At 36.9% G+C, this 17,797-nt stretch overlaps 1 protein-coding gene and 1 pseudogene across 10 annotated transcripts in view; both read left to right on the top strand.

The window, feature by feature from the left end:
• HORMAD2 (HORMA domain containing 2) overlaps nt 1-17,797 on the top strand; it is a 92,020-nt gene that overhangs the window by 33,938 nt on the left and 40,285 nt on the right. For 6 of the 10 annotated variants that reach the window (XR_008291598.1, XM_053205876.1, XM_053205879.1 and 3 more), the window contains 2 exons: nt 1,159-1,310; nt 1,708-1,961. Coding sequence is in view for 9 of the 10 variants with exons in the window: in XM_053205876.1 (XP_053061851.1) it covers nt 1,159-1,310; nt 1,708-1,961 (406 nt within the window). In the remaining variant the exon portion in view is untranslated. The remainder of the gene's footprint in view (nt 1-1,158; nt 1,311-1,707; nt 1,962-17,797) is intronic. The other 4 variants (XM_027050710.2, XM_053205881.1, XM_053205880.1 and 1 more) reach the window with 2 other exon arrangements.
• LOC128312379 (60S ribosomal protein L17-like) lies at nt 9,722-14,597 on the top strand (annotated as a pseudogene).

Below are 17,797 nucleotides of genomic sequence, written 5' to 3'. Positions count from 1 at the left end.
ACACATGAGCTAGCTATCAAAGGATGAATTTAGGAGAGTCAGAAAAAGTACAAGTGGGAAAAGTGGGAAAAGTACAATATGAGCAAAGTGAGCAGCATGTGCAAAGGCATGTAGGTGAAAAGAAACTGAGTAGTAAATGCAGATGAGGTTGGAGGTGAGGGTGTGGCTGGTCATGAAAGGCATTGCACACATACCATTCTTGAATTTGATTGAAAGGTGATAGGTGTAATAGAAGAATTTTAAGCAAGAGTGATATGAGCAGATTTTCCTATAGGTGTGTTGTTGCAGCAGTAATATAGAGAATCTTATTGCAGTGTGGACAAGAAGAAAAGCTAGAAGAATAGATCGCCATTGTTGCAATCCATGTAGGGGAGGGGATGTCTCTGACAGATAACCAGACAGTAGAAAGGCCCAGAGCTGATGACTGATTTTCTATTTGGAGATGTGTAGAGATGTGTAAAAGCTTATCTCACAAGTGAGCTAACTGACCTAGAGTGTCTAAATGACTTGACCCAGGTCATTCAGCTAGTTAGCACAGACCCAATCAAGTCTTCTAATTCTTTTTTTTTTTAAATATAATTTATTGTCAAATTGGCTAACATACAGTGTGTACAGTGTGCTCTTGGTTTTGGGAGTAGATTCTTGTGATTCATTGCTTACATACAAAACCCAGTGCTCATCCCAACAAGTGCCCTCCTCAATGCCTATCACCCAGAGGTTTGTTCTCTGTATTTGAGAGTCACTTATGGTTTGCCTCCCTCCCTCTCTGTTTGTTAACTATTTTTTCCCCTTCCCTTCCCCCATGGTCTTCTGCTCAAATTCCACATATGAGTGAAAACATGTATCTGTCTTTCTCTGTCAAGTCTCTTAATTCTAAATCCACTGTTCTCACTGTTATGTGGTTATTTGTAACTCAAATTTTTAAGAAATCAGGTCATATTTAAAATGCCTTAGGAACTTGCTACCTAAGAAATCCATTGTATATACATTGCAAAAAGTACAATCACTGCTCTAATTTACATTCTACAGATATCTCAAGTGTCCTGATGTTTACTTTATATTTACTTGATTATATGGTAAAGAGTTTTGTTCTTTTTGAAATAGATTTTCAATATTGTATATGACTGAAAAGTATGCTGTTTTTCTATTTGGCTATAGTAGTAGTACAAGCTTCGAAAGTGGGACAAACAGTGAAGATGTTAAGAAAGCCAGTGTTCTACTGATCCGCAAATTGTACATACTAATGCAGAACCTTGGACCCCTTCCTAATGATGTTATACTTACTATGAAACTCCACTACTATAATGCAGGTAGGTGGAGACCACTAGTCAAATTCCTTCTATTTATTTATATATTTATTTATGAATTTGTTTATCTATCTATCTATTTATAGAAAGCATGAGCTGGGGAGGGACAGAGAGAGAGAGAATCCCACGCAGGTTCCCACGCTGTCAACGCAGAGCCTGATGCAGGGCTTGAGCCTACAAAAATGATGAGATCATGACCTGAGCCAAAGTCAGACGCTTACTGGTCTGAGTCACCCAGGCGCCCCTAGTCAAATTCCTTCTTAAGCGTTGAAGTAATATTTTATATAGAGAGATTTTGTAAGCATCTGAGAGATCTGTTGCTATACATGAAAGATTAATCTAACTTCTTGATTAAATTGAAACACAGTTTTCTTGGTTTTCTGCCCTTTTCATTTTGCAGTGACTCCTCATGATTACCAACCCCCTGGTTTTAAAGAAGGGGTAAATTCACACTTCCTGCTGTTTGAGGGGGAGCCTGTAAACCTGCAAGTGGGATTGGTCTCCACTGGCTTTCATAGCATGAAAGTAAAAGTCACAACTGAGGCCACCAGAGTGTCTGATTTGGAGAACAATCTCTTTCAGGAGAACAGCACAACTGAGATTACCCATCAGGGTCTAGACTTTGATGAGGAAGAAGAAGAATGCAGCAATCATGTAAGACAAAGCTTTAGTGAGACTCTGTTGCTTCAGTTAAACATAGCTAACATTTTCCAGTTCCTACACAGGTTATATCACAGTAACAGTCCAATGGAGTATGCCAGGTATAAAACCTAAAACAAAACTAGCTTCTGACCTCAGGGAGTCTTTACTGTAAAAATGTACTGTCTTCAAGAAGGGCATATACTTTGTTAGATGAAATTGTCCATTATGAGGAGAAGAAAAAGACTTTCTAATATATGAATTTTATAAAAGGTACCCATGAATTTCTTTCTTCCATTTATAGGTAACATTTTTAGGATTTAAAAAATATTCTAGGTATTTATTCATACTCACTGGAAGTATAAATAAGTTCTTGATTACTGGGATAATTGAGTGGTCAGAGGTGGTGGAAAAGAAGTTACAGATAATCTCAAGTCAGAGTGAAAACAAAATGATAGTCAACTGTTGGTTATGTGGACAGAGACAAGCTTTGGGTTAGGTCCCTGGGAAAAGTCAGGGAGCTTGTTTGGAGCCACTGGACCAAATAGATAGGACTCAGCCTTTTACCTTCCTACTTTCTCCAGTAGAGACTAGAGTTGAGTACTTGCGAGGGCCCCACTGTGTCCTAGGTAAATCCACACCCTGTCATCTAGATAACAAAGTTTAATGTGTGTCAACATTGTATTAAAAGGATTCTGAGCTAGACATAAAGGGTTTTTAGAATACTTAGTGGGAAGTGATGCTATAAAATCTTTTCAGGAACTATTTTCAGATTAGGATGCTAATTTGTTTGCCTGAGATAGTTTGAGTCTTCCTTAAAGGGATAACTATAGTAAATAACTTTTGAATGTTCTTTCTGATTCTTTAAATCTGGTGTATTTCATATATTGGAAGAGGTCTTATTTCAATTAATATAAATAATATAACCAAACAATATTTTTTTTTCCATCTTTAGTATTTTCACAATGTCATACATGCTAATGGCTTTAGAGTCTGATGCAACTTTCTTCTGAATCTGTTCAAGGAAGATATAGCTAACATAGGCTAGTTTTAAAAAAATAAAGATTTTTTTAAATGTTTATTTACTTCGAGAGACAGAGAGAGAGAGAGAGAGAGAGCAAGTGAGCGGGGGAGGAGCAGAGAGAGAGGGAGGGAGAGAGAGAGAATCCCAAGCAAGCTCTGTGCTGTTAGAGCAGAGCCTGATGTGGGGCTTGATCTCACAAACTGTGAGATCATGACCTGAGCCAAAATCAAGAGTTAATCACCTAACTGACTGAGCCACCCAGGTGCCCCCAAAAAACCAAGGTTAGGAAAAGAATGAACACGATTCAACTGGATTTTTATCTTTCAAAATTAAGAATTTCTTTCTCTTTTACCAATGGAAATGAAACCAGACAACTTGAGAATGAATAATTCAATTGATAGATTAAATAATACATGTGATAACATTTGTCAAGCATATGTTTAATAGGAACTATATATACAAAGATCAGAATTTTGTGGTAAACTCAGTCAATTCAAGTTCCTTCCTCAGCCAGCCAATTATGTGAAAGGATTTAAGTAAGTCTAGAGAAGAGCTTACTCACAGTTTGTCACTCAGAATTCTGTTTGCTTTTATTTTATTTTATTTTATTTTATTTTACTTTTACTCTTAAAAAATTTTTTTAGGGGTGCCTGGGTGGTTCCGTCAGTTTTGTTTGTGGGTTGTGGGTTTGTGCGTTTGAGCCCCGTGTTGGGCTCTGTGCTGACGGCTCAGAGCCTGGAGCCTGCTTCGGATTCTGTGTCTCCCAGTCTCTCGGCCCCTCCCCTGCTCATGCTCTGTCTCTCTCTGTCTCTCAATAATAAATAAATGTTAAAAAAAATTTTTTTTAATAAAAAAAATAAAATAAAATTTTAATTTTTTTTTTTTTTTGAGAGGGAGAGAGAAAGAGCAAGCAGGGGAGGGGCAGAGAGAGTGGGAGACAAAAATCTGAAATAGGCTCCAGGCTCCAAGCTGTCAGCACAGAGCCTGACGCAGGGCTCAAACCCATGAACCATGAGATTGTGACCTGAGCTGAAGTCAAACACTTAACCGACTGAGCCACCCAGGCACGCCTTATTTTTAATTTTTGAGAGAGAGAGTGCAGGACAGGGGCAGAGGGAAGACAGAATCTTAAGCAGGCTCCACGCCTAGTGTGGAGGGCTTGATCTCACAACCCTGAGAGATTATGACCTGAGCTGAAATTAAGAGTCAGATGCTTAACTGACTGAACCACACAGGTGGCCCCCCCTTTAACATTCTTAAATCCAAGTGTAACTTACATATGGAAAAACACATCATAATGATATTGCTCAATAAGTATTCACAAACTGAACATCAGGACTGGGATGAGGGTGAAGCAAGCATGGTGAGAGTAAGCACGTTCTTAAATTTTGCTCCTTAGGTAACCTGTTTGTCTCACCTTTGTCCCAGCCTACTGAATAAACGTGTGAAATCAAAACCCAGTGAAGAAACAAAATACTTTGAAGTCTTACTTTGTAGTCATTCAATAAGAATATCTCTATCCTGACTTCTATTAGCGTAGATTAGTTTCTCTTGTTTTTAATTTTATAGATGTAGAATCAGAGTATGAGCCATTTGTTCTCTCAACATTATGTTGTGATATTTATCCATATTCTTGCATGTTCTCACTATTCATTCATCTAATGTTGATGGGCATTTAGATAATTTTCTGGTTTTGACTATTATGAATAGTACTGCTCTAAACATTCCGAACATGTTTCTCAATGAAATATGTACATATTTCCAGTGAGAATAGAACGGCTAGGAGCAGATTTGCTGCGTCAAGAATATGTGTGCATTTATTTTTATTTTATTTTATTTTTAAATGTTTATTTATTTTTAAGAGAGAGAGAGAAAGTGTGTGCACATGAGTGGGGGTGGGGCAGAGAGAGGGAGACAGAGGATCCAAATCAGGCTCTATGATGAGAGCAGAGCCCAATGCTGGGCTCAAACTCAACAAACGGTGAGATCATGACCTGAGCTGAAGTTGGACGCTTAACCAACTGAGCCACACAGGTGCCCCTGCATTTAGTTTTAATAGATACTACAAAACAATTTCCAAGGTGATTGTGCTAATTTATATTCCCATCAGCGATGTATGAGAGTTGTGGTTGCTCCACATCCTCACCAACCCTTGGCATTTTCTGTCTTAATTTTAGCCGTTCTGATGGGTGTATAGTGGGATGCCACTGTGGTTTTAGTTTATAGTTCCCTGATGACTAATGAAGGTGAGCATCTTTTCATATGTTTATTGACCACGTTGGATATCCTCTTTGGTGAAGTGTCTTTCCAAGTTGTCATTTTTATTTATTGGGCTCTATTGGATCTATCATCTTTCATTTTTACTGATTTGTAGTTCTGCATATATATTCCATGTATAAGTCCTTTATCAGATACATGTATTGTCAGTATCTTTGACTTTATGAGTTGCCTTTTTAGTCTCTTAAGAGTGTGCTGTGGCAAATAGTTTTTAAAAAAACTACTGTGTGCAGTTTTTTAAAAAAAATTTTTGTCTATTCGGAAGTTTAGAGATGTTCTCTATGTTCTTCTCTAAAAAGGGGACATAATTACAGAAACAGAAGAGATTTTTCAATTATAAAAGCCCCCCATGAATAACTTTATACCAAAAAATATAAATATAAAATATAACGTAAATATAAATACCTTTCTCTCTCCCACCTTCAAATATTTGTATATTTTGGTATGACGTTATTTGTTCTCTGTTTCATTCATGTTTTGTCTGGTTTGGTTTTGTCTCCCTAACTTCAAATTGATCTTTCTATCAATATATAGACATATATATCCTACAAGTGCCTCAAATTCAACATCTCCAAATAGAATTTCAACTTCTGATCACATATGCTCTTTCTTTCCTCAGGTTCCTTATCTTGGTGTTGTAACCATCATTTTATCAAACAGCCTGACCAGGAATGTGTTCAACTTCTGTGTTCTCACTTCCTTTGGTTACCATTTCCATCTATTTTGCCTTTGAAATATTTCTCAAGTTTGGCTCTATTGCCATTGTGCTGATTCAGGCTGTCATCCTTGCTTTCTTTGTGACTGACAGCTAAGTCTCCTTACTGAGTCTCCCTGATGTCGGCATTGCCTCTCTAATCTGTCTTCTAGAGTACCAGAGAATGAGGGTAGTAAAACTATAATAATCATTTTCAAATATTTCAAGTTCATTTATTTTGTGTAACTTCAAAGGGCAGAAGGAGAGACAGGAAATGAAAATCACAGGGGTGAGAGGAGGTTGATTTTGAATCATTAGAAGGAAGAACTTTCTCTTTAAAATTTGAAGGCATTATTATAATGACATTAAGGTAATTTAAAAAGCAATGCAAATCTTCTAACTGCTACCATCTTATCAATAATGTTCATTTTTGTATGTTCCATCACCTCCAGTCTTTTTCCACAGATACCCATATTTGTATATGGTTTTAATCATGGTTTATATATACAATTTGTTTTACTTTTATACTTAACTTTATAAATATGTCCCACCTTAATCTTCATATTTCTAATTTTAATGAACTTTTGTTTTATATAGGTACTTACTCTACCATTTCCCTACTTTTTTTTTTTTTTTTAGTTTTTTTTTCAACGTTTTTTATTTATTTTTGGGACAGAGAGAGACAGAGCATGAACGGGGGAGGGGCAGAGAGAGAGGGAGACACAGAATCGGAAACAGGCTCCAGGCCCTGAGCCATCAGCCCAGAGCCTGATGCGGGGCTCGAACTCACAGACCGCAAGATCGTGACCTGGCTGAAGTCGGACGCTTAACCGACTGCGACAACCAGGAGCCCCCCATTTCCCTACTTTTAAACATTTAGGTTAGTTCTTGATTTTGCTATTATAAATAGTGTTATAATAAATACTTTTGTATGTGTGACAGAATTTTCCTTGTTTTTTAAGGATATGGTATCAGGAGTGAAATTTACAGAGTCTGAAATTTCCACAGCTCTTTAATGAGTATTACCAAATCATTTTCTAGAAGCTTGCCAGCTTCTCTACCTCCTCAGGATAGATTTTCTAATAATGACAATTGTTTAATAAACCTGACCGTCTTGAGAAAGGTGAACTCTTGTCGCCAGCTGTGTTCATACACACACACACACTACACACACACACACACACACACACACACACACACACACACACACACACTGTGTTCAAAATAGAGTATAGATGATGGTCTCCAGGGTGTTGCAAGAGAAAAATCATGACTTAGGGGAAAAGTTAAACTTATGTGACCTCTGAGATCCCTTTCATGCTAAGATTCTCTGGGATGTTTTTTGAATTCCTATCAAGAGCAATACCTTGCTGAGCATTGTAAAGAAGACAAAAGTGTACAAAATATATTTTCTACATTTGGTAACTCTGGCTGAAGAGACAACACCTACATAATATAATGGCAAATAATAATGGAGAGTATATGAATGATAGAAATAATATTAACTAACAACAGAGCATTGTTCTCGGGGCTTTACATGTATTGTCACTTTTAATCTTCCCAGTTATTTTATGAAGTAGAGTCTATTATTACCCTGCAATGAGGAAACAGACTTAGAGAAGTTAGCACAAGACTGCATACACAGTGAATAAGTAGCAGGGCCACAATTCAGATCAAGGCAATTTGACTCCAAAGCCTGTGCTGTTATGATACAGAAATAAAGATAAATTGGCACTGTGTGGGAAGGTTTCATTGAATTGGTGATTTTATGGATGAATTATATTTTAATTGGCAGATTTTAAGGCAGAGGACGTTCCAAACAAGTTGAAAAGTACAGTATAGTAGAGAACTTCTGTCTTTATGACTTGTAATTCCAATACTGAACTTTCCATACCTTTCCCTGTATTCTATGTCTTTGCTACAATCTCTACTTTTGGTAACCTCTAACTCAAAGATTTTTTTTTTTTTTTATGTTTCTTTATTTTTGAGAGGCAGAGAGAGACAGAGCACGAATGGGAGAGGGGCAGAGATAGAGGAAGATGCAGAATCTGAAGCAGGCTCCAGGCTCCGAGCTGTCAGCTCAGAGCCAGATGAGGGGCTCGAACCCACGAACTGTGAGATCATGACCTGAGCCAAAGTCAGATGCTCAACTAACTGACAGAGCCACCCAGGCACCCCTCTAACTCAAAGATTTTTAAGAACTTTCTTACATCATAAAATTTTCTTTTAAAATAGAAAATCTACAAAATTTTGATCAAATAGCTTATACTGCTTTTTCACCAGTCATCTATAGTAAAGAAGCAATTTAACATATGATCTTGTTGTGAGACTACTATAAGATGGAAAAAAATTTCTTTCACACAATTTTCTTTTTCATCTTATTCCTTATCTCAGTCACAGAAAAAGAAATATGAAGAATTTTCATCAGTAGTTGAAATTATTCAATATTTGAATAGTACAAATATTCATTTTCTGGTATGATCGATCCTTAAGATCCAAGGAACAATGTAAAAGTGAGATTGTAATTTGGCAGTAAATTCAGAAATGATAAAAGCACACAGGTTTGAAATTTAAAAAATTTTTAAGTTGTAAGAACTCTTTTTTTTTTTTATTTTTAAATGTTTATTTTTGAGATAGCATGCACACACACAAGCAGGGAAAGGGCAGAGAGAGGAAGACAGGATCCAAAGTGGCCTCCATGCTGACAGCAGAGAGCCCAATGTGAGGCTCAAACCCACAGAGCCAGGAGATCATGACCTGAGCTGAAGTTGGACGCTTAACTGACCAAGCCACCCAGGTGCCTCAAGTTATAAGAATTCTTAAAACCTAACTCCATTTGGAAAATAGAACACAGAGCCCAGAAGGAATCCTAGAACAAAACAGGGTTACATAGAACTGTCTGGAAAACCCCATCCTAAATGTGTCCTTATCATTTTATCTACCTCTGCAACACCCTCAGGATAGGTCTTCTTTCCTAATAGCGATGGTTTGGGCTTAATATCTAGCTAGTAAGGAAGGGCACACAAACACAATGGCACCTCCTAGTATACTGGGAAGTTGGGCCTGTTTTCTCTGTTGTAGTTAATTGGACAGATAACAATAGATCTATATACTAGACAGAAAACCCTGGACAGGCTTCTTTAAAGAACTCGCTATCTTGTGACAATCAACACATGTTCCGGAATTGGATATGGAATCTTATTTAAATTTTATGCTGTTTAAATGATGAGGGAAAAGTACTTCTTTCTAATAGAGTACTAAAATACTTTCTAATAATTAACTTAGGCTCCTTAAAGGATTCTAGTAATTACTGACATGTACAGACAGCTATAAAAAAAATGGAGGGCTGGGGCGCCTGGGTGGCTCAGTCTGTTAAGCCTCCAACTTTGGCTCAGGTCATGATCCCATGGTTTGTGAGTTCGAGCCCCGCGTTGGGCTCTGTGCTGACAGCTGGGAGCCTGGAAACTGCTTCATATTCTCTGTCTCCCTCTGCTCTCTCTGCCCCTCCCCTGCTTGTGCTCTCTCTCTCTCAAAAATAAATACATATTTTTAAAAATGGAGGGCTAATGTTGCCCACATCTACTTTAAAGACTGATGGTCCTAGTTTATTAAACCATTATAGCTATTTTAGAATTCATATTTGTATCAATTTTTTAGATAGGGGCCCATATGCTATAATTTTCTAATTTTCCAAGCTCCTTATGAGTCTTTGTACCTCCATGTTAGAAAGAATAGTTAGATATTCTGTACACATCTTTCTCTAGGCCTTTCCTTTGTACCTAGTAATCTTGATCCAGCATGGTATATTTTTCTCATCTGTGACACATTAATTTAACTGATGGATAAATAATTCATACAAATGATGTTTTTTTAATTTGAGCTAAAGACAGAATTTTTAAGAATATAACAGCCACAAGTATTTCTTAAAAACCAATTCAATAGTTTATCATTTTATTTAGTTACAATGAACATTTTTAGATGCATTTTATTGCTGCATGAAGCCCATTTTTTACCCTTTTATACTAACACATTTGATTAGTGAAAATGATTTGTTTTTGAGAAATTAGAATGTAAATTACATTAGCATCAAAGTAAATGGTACCATTTAAGTGTGGACTAGAAAGATATTTTCTGAATTCCTTAGAATTTCTTTGTATTCCAGTAAGTGAATTGAAATGAGAACCTTTTCATTCAGAATATATTTTTTCCTACTAAACTCTAAACTGAAGTTTTGCATTTTTGAGGTATAGTCTGGTGGTTTTCATAGCATCACATCTCATGAACATATATGCTTTATTTGATACAATGTAGTGTTGGCAAGGATATCTTAGATTCTTGGAAATGGAGTTGATTATTGAAAACGTTGGAGAAGGCACATTATCTACAGAAAATATTCAGACTTAAAAACCACACATCATTCTCTATCATGGAGCTATAGTCCTTTCCACAAAGTTTCTTTTTGTCAAATAGGAACATTTTTTCAATTAATTTTTGTTTTACGTTATAGAATGTAAATGTTATCCTCTATTAACCATGCAAGGAGGAATGAAAGTTGGTTGAATTTCCCACAGCCCTATAAGTCATTTCTTTTTTTTATATGAATCATTCTATAACCTATCAGAGAATTATTTCTAATGGGAAGAGCCACACTAATTATCTGTTATGTTTCACTTACATAAAGAAATAAGTATATTGATATTTATTATAGCAGAAGAAAAGTTGAGTATAGTGAGTAACCTTAGGTAGGAGCAATTTGAATGTACTATTATTAAATCCTAGCAGTAAAATAAATAAGTTTTGTTTAAAAAAAAAAGGCAGTGGTGGGGGAGTGGGGCTCCTGGGTGGCTCTGTCAGTTAAGAGTCCAATTCTTGATTTTGGCTCAAGTCATGATCTCACCATTCGTGGCATCAAGTCCCATGTTGGGCTCCATGCTGGAGCCTGCTTGGGATTCTCTCTCTCTCTCTCTCTCTCTCTCTGTCTGCCCCTCTCCCCTCAAAGTAAATAAGTAAACTTTATTTTAAGAAAGGGAGTAAGACTTAGAAATGTTCTGTTTAAAAAAAGATACTTGTGAGGGGCACCTGGGTGGCTCAATTTGTTGAGCATCCAACTTCGGCTCAGCTCATGATCTCATAGTTCATGAGTTCAAGCCCTGCATTGGGCTTGCTGCTGTTAGTGCGGAGCTTGCTTTGGATCCTGTGTCCCCCTCTCTGCTCCTCCCCCGCTCATATTTTCTCTGTCTCAAAAATAAATAAACACTAAAAAAAAGATTCTTGTGGGGCGCCTGGGTGGCTCAGTTGGTTAAGCATCCAACTCTTGATTTCGGCTTAGATCATGATCTTGGCAGTTCATGAGTTCTAGCCCAGTGTCAGGCTCTGTGCTGACAGTGCGGAGCCTGCGTGGGATTCTCTCTCTCCTCTGCCCCTTTCCTGCTTTCTCTCTCTCAAAATACATAAATAAACCTAAAAAAAAAGATACTTCTAATAGCCTGAAATAATACATATTATCATACTAAAATCATTAAACTAAAACGAATATTAGGTTCTATTTAAATTAGGATTTTTTTTCTCTTCTTGTAAGTGGCCTGAGGTGATCTGTGAAAATGGTTTGCTATTCACCTGACCCAGAAAACTCTAAAAATCATGCAAATCAGGAGGCTCAAATCTTCATGTTCACTTTAAGAACACATGTGAAACTGCCCAGGCCATCAAGGATATGCATATCTGAAAATCACCAAGTATCTGAAAGATATCACTTTGCAGAAGCAATGTGTGCCATTCAGTCACTATAATGGTGGAGTTGGTAGGTGTACCCAGGCCAAACAGTGGGATTGGACACAGAGTCAGTGACCCAAAAAGAGTGGTGAATTTTTACTGTAGACAGTAATGCTGAACTTAAAGGTTTAGATGTAGATTCTCTGGTCATTGAGTATATCCAGGTGAACAAAGCCCCCAAGATATGGCATAGAACTTACAGGGCTCATAGTCAAGTTAACCCATACATGAGCTTTCCCTGCCACACTGAGATGATCCTTACTGAAAAAGAGCAGATTTTTCCTAAACCTGAAGAAGAGGTTGCATAGAAGAAAAAGATATCCCAGAAGAAACTCAAGAAACAAAAATTTATGGTCCAAGAGTCAACTGCATAACATAAATGCAAATAAAAGTAAAAAAAAAATTAGGGTTTTTTTCAAAGTGAAGACTTTGTTGAGATTAGTTAATTGTACATTGGAAAAAAATAATGTTACTTAATTATCTAGAACTATATTCAGTTGGCCAATTTTTCTAATACTTTTTATATGTGCTTCTAGTTTTCCATTTGAAGCCAAATTGTCTATTGGTAAACAGAAAAGATTATGGTTTATAACAAATCCAGGCATCATAGGGAGAATAATTCTTTTAGCATTTATATTAGGATCTCAAAACTGAGACCGAAGACTTCAGAAGACTGGTGCTTCAGATAGTGGTAAAGAAGAACTAGAAACAGAAGTTATATGTATATACTTTATGGAGCCACGACCTCAAATTAGCTTCTTCCTGCATGATGGAGGGATCCTCCCTTGATAACCAAAGTTAGAACAAGAAGAAACTTTATACCTAATGACACATTTTTGATATTTAAACAAGTCTACATGAAGCTCATTGTGAAAAAGTTGAAAGTAATATTCTAAAGTATTCTAGTTGTAAGCTATCAACATTTATTCAGTCAGCAGATTTATATGAAGCCTATCATGTGTGAATCATCATACAAAGGTAGTGTGCACAAAGATAAACCAAATTCCTGATTCAAAACTGTTTAGGAAAATAAAACAAAAAAATAGCTGTGTTTTTTAAAATACATTTTTAGAGAGAGAGCAAGCAAGGGAGAGGAGCAGAGGGAGAGAGAGAATCTTTTTTTAAAAAATATTTATTTTTAAGGGAGAGGCAGAGAGAGACAGAGAATCTGAAGCAGGCTCGGAGCTGTCAGCCCAGAGCCCAACTTGGGCCCCAAACCCACAAACCGTGAGCTCATGACCTGAGCTGAAGTCGGACACTTAACTGACTGAGCCACCTAGGCACCCTGAGAGAGAGGCAGAGAGAGTGAGAAAAGAAATCTTAAGCAGGCTTCATGCTCAGTGTGGAGCCTAACTTGGGGCTCAATCCCATGCCCCTGGGATCATGACCTGAGCCGAAATTGAGAGTCAGATGCTCAACCACTGAGCAACCCAGGTGCTCCCAAATAGCTATTATATAAATAATATCACCATTCAGTAAGTGCCCACAAAGAGCTATATATACATGGTTTCAATTAATCCCAACAACAACTTTGCATAACATTTTACGGCTGAAGAAATGAAAGTTCATAGACATTAAGTAGCATGTCTAAGTTTGCCAGATTACAAACCATCAGAATCAGTATTTGAATCTAGGTGTCTCTGGCTTCAAAGCTCATACTCAATCCATTAAATCTTATATTCATTCATATGGGAGAGAATGTGAAAAATCCCACAGGACAGCAAAAATCCAATAGAATGATCAAATTCCACTTTTAGTCATGAAGAAATAGTGTTAACAGACTTGCTGTCTTGCTGTGAACAGCTAGGGAACTAGGAAAAATATGTGAAGCAACTATTTTCAGATTTTAAACAACAGAAAATACAGAACTGTGATCCCTGAGAGAAGAAAAGCAGGATGAGCCTTAAAATTGGCCTGTCAGGAGGTACTCTGGGGACCACCACCACAGAGAGGGGGAAAACAAGCAGAACATGACCATCTTGCTGAGTTGAAGAAACAGAGATTAGAGTTTGAGAAAGCTGAAGTAGTTGGGGACAGAATATCCGAAGGAAGGGACCTATACAGAGAAAGAGCTCCAGAAGTTGGCATAGGGGTCCCCTGAGTCTTTGGTTGAATATTCAGCATCTCAAGTGTGGTTAGAAATTCTATAAGTTTGGACAAAGAAATCTGTTGGGGAGTTTTCTCCCCATTCGTAAGCTAAACAATTCCTAGAGTTGTCACCGCGCTGGGAAATATTCACAAAATTACCGGTTACGTGGACAGACCTTGTTGAAAACCCAGAATATTTAGGAGGGACTCCAGATAGGTTACACCTTAGCAGTAGAACTAAACCAACCCTTTAGTGAAGTCCTCCAAATTCAATCTTATTAACAGCTTAAAAACAAGCCTTGAAAGGATCTGGCTTACTTGCCTGCCAAAATAAAATTCAACACTTTTTAGGGGAAAACAACCAAGTCCAAACACTCAACTATGTACAATTCTTATTGTCCAGAATCCAGTAAAACTTTATTGACATATAAAGCAGAATGAACTTTTTTAAAGTAGTATCTATGCCCAACGTGGGGCTCGAACTCACAATGCCAAGATCAGGAGTCACATGCTCTACTGACTGAGTCAGCCAGGTGCCCCCGGCAAATGGACCCATAACCAGTGAATATCAATCAGTAGATGGGGCACCTGGGTGGCTCAGTTGGTTAAGCGTCCGACTCTTGATTTCGGCTCAGGTCATGATCTCACAAATCGTGAGATTGAGCCCCACATTGGGCTTTGCGGTGACAGCATGAAGCCTGCTTGGGATTCTCCCTCACTCTCTGTCGCTGCCAGTCCCCCATGCACACTTTCTCTCTCTCCGACCCACCCCCACTTGTCATGCACTCTCTCTCTCTCTCTCAAATAAACATTTAAAAAAATCAGTCAGTAGAAGCAGACCCAGAAATGTCAGCAATGATAAATTTAGTAGATAAAGACTTTAAAACAGCTATTATACCAAGTGCAGTGATAACCTATGTTTGCACAAAAACATGTATACAGATGTTTACAGTGGCTTTATTTGTAATCTTCAAAAACTGGACAATTCAAATGTTTCTTAATGGGGTAATGGATAAACTTAAAAGGAAACAAGCTGCGAATACATGCACCAACGTGGATCAATTGCAAATGCATTATGCTGAGTGGAAGAAGCCAGAATCAAGACTGCATATTGTATGATTCTGTTTACACATTTTTCTCTTTTTAAAAAATATTTATTTATTTTGAGAGAGAGAGAAAGAGAGAGAATGCTTATAAGTGGGGAAGGGGCAAAGAAAGAGGGAGAGAGAGAATCCCAAGCAGTCTTTGCACTGACAGAGTGCATGCAACTCAGGACTCAATCTCACAACCATGAGATTATGACCTGAGCCAAAATCAGAAGTCAGATGCTTAACTGACTGAGACAACCAGGGACCCCTACAACATTTTTCTTTCTTTAACAACTTTATTGACATATAATTCATATACTATGCCATTTGCCCATTTAAAGTGTATGATTGAATGGTCTTTAGTATTTACACAAAATTGTGCAACCATTGCCACAATCTTAGAACATTTTCATCACCTTAAAAAGAAACCCCAAACCCTTCAGTTATCACCTCCATATTTCCCCATTTCTCCTTTCCCTCAAGTCTTGAGCAACCAGTAATATATTTTCTGACTTTATAGATTTGCCTATTCTGGATATTTCATATAAATGGAGTTGTACAATGTGTAGTATTTTGTGACTGGCTTCTTTCACTTAGCATTATGTCTTCCAGTTTCATCTATGTTGTAGCATGTATAAGTACAATAAAACCTTGGTTTGTGAGCATAATTTGTTCCAGAAACATGCTTAGAATCCAAAGCACTTGTATATCAAAGCAAATTAACCCATAAGAAAAAATGGAAACTCAGATGATTCATTTCACAACCCAAAAATATTCATGTAAAAATGATTACAATACTATACTATAATACAAAATAGTAAATAAAATACAAAGTATAAAGAAAAACAAATTAACCTGCACTTACCTTTGAAAACCTTCGTGGTTAGTGTGAGGGAGACAAGAAGAGAGGAGAGTTATTGTGTAAGGCGACTTTTACTATCACTAATGGAATCACTGCTGTCTATTGGCTCAATGGAATCTTTTTCTTTTAGTGCAACTTTATTAAGGAACCTATCCAATGATATTTACTTTTGCCTCCTTTTGAAGATTTTGTGGAAATGTGACATTGCATTGATGATCATCCACAATCCCGTAGCAAGAGAGAGAAAGACCATTGATTCAATTGTGATTATATGATGTCAGCATCATGTACTGCTCATATTGCAAGACATCACTCATTTTTCAAGTTAAAATGTATTATAAATGTTTGCTTGTCTTGCGGAACACTCACAGAACAAGTTACTTGCAATCCAAGGTTTTACTGTACTTCATTCCTTTTTGTGGCTGAATACTATTCCATTGTAGGGATATACCACATATTGTTTATCCATTCATTATTGATGGACATTGGGTTGTTTATACCTTTTGGCTGTTATGAATTATGCCACTATAGACATTAATGTACAAGTTCTTTTTGAACACCTATTTTCAATTCTCTTGGGTATGTACCAAAGAGTGCCACTCCTGGGTCATATGGTAACTCTATGTTTAATTATTTGAACTCTAAAACTGTCTCGTAAAGTGTCTGCATCATTTTACAATCCCACCAGCAGTGTATAAGAGCTCCAGTTTTCCCTTTTTTCACCAACCCTTATCATCTTACTTTTTGATTCTAGCCATTCTAACGGGTGTGAAGTAAGTGGTATATTATTGTGGTTTTGATTTGCATTTTTTAAAGTTTATTTGTTTATTTTGAGAGAGAGAAAAAGCCAGTGAGGGAGGCACAGAGAGAGGGAGCCAGTGTAGAACCTGATGTGGGGCTCGAACTCATGAACTGTGAGATCATGACCTGAACCAAAATCAAGAGTCAGATGCTCAACCAGCTGAACCAGCCAGGTGCCCTTGATTTGCATTTTTTAGTGACAGATGTCAAGCATATTTTCATGTGCTTATTGCTCATTTATATATCTTCCATGGAGAAATGTTTATTCAGATTTTTTGCTCACTTTAAAGTTAGATTGCTTGTCTTTTTATTGTTGAGGTGTAAGAATTATTTATTTTTTTCTGGGTCTAATTTCTTATCAGATATGTGACCTGCAAATATTTTCTCCCATTCTATGGGTTGTCTTTTCATTTTCTTGATGATGTCCTTTGAAACACAAATAGGTTTTAATTTTGATCTAGTCCAAATTATCCATTTTTATTTTGTTGCTTATGCTCATGCTTCGTGTGTGTGTGTGTGTGTGTGAGAGAGAGAGAGAGAGAGAGAGAGAGAGACAGAGACAGAGACAGACACACAGAGAGAGAGAGACAGAGAGATCTAAGAATTCTTTAACAAATCCTAAGTCATGACGATTTACATCTGTATATTTACTTCTTAGAGTTTATGGTTTTAGTTTTTACATTTAGATCTTTGATTCATTTCAACTTAATTTTTTATATATGGTATGAAGTAAGGATCTAACCTTCTTTTGTATGTGGATATCTGGTTGTCCCAACACCATTTATTCAAAAAGACTACTCTTTCCTTCTGAAATGGCCCTATTGCTCTTGTCAAAAATCAGTTTGACCATAGATACATGGCTTTATTTTTGGACTCTCAACTATATTCCATTATTCTGTACAGCTGTCTTTGTGCCATTACCACACTGTCTTAATAACCATTATTTTGTAGTAAGTTTTCAATCAGGTATTAGTTCTCCTAATTCATTCTTTTTTCAAGATTGTTTTGGCTAATCTGAGTCCTTTGCAATTTCATATGAATTTTAGAATCATTTAAATTTTCAAATCAGAAATTTGTCAATTTCCACAAAGAAGTCAGTTGGGATTCACATAGAGAATTCATTGATCTCTAGATCAATTTGGGGATTATTGACAACAATACTAACTAAACCTTTTGCTCCATGAACATGGAATATTTTCCATTTATTTAGATTTTCTTTAATTTCTTTCAGGAATGTTTGTAGTT

Source organism: Acinonyx jubatus, chromosome D3 (genome assembly GCF_027475565.1).
Source record: "Acinonyx jubatus isolate Ajub_Pintada_27869175 chromosome D3, VMU_Ajub_asm_v1.0, whole genome shotgun sequence".
NCBI lineage: Eukaryota > Metazoa > Chordata > Mammalia > Carnivora > Felidae > Acinonyx > Acinonyx jubatus.
This window is presented reverse-complemented; position numbering and strand designations above follow the sequence as displayed.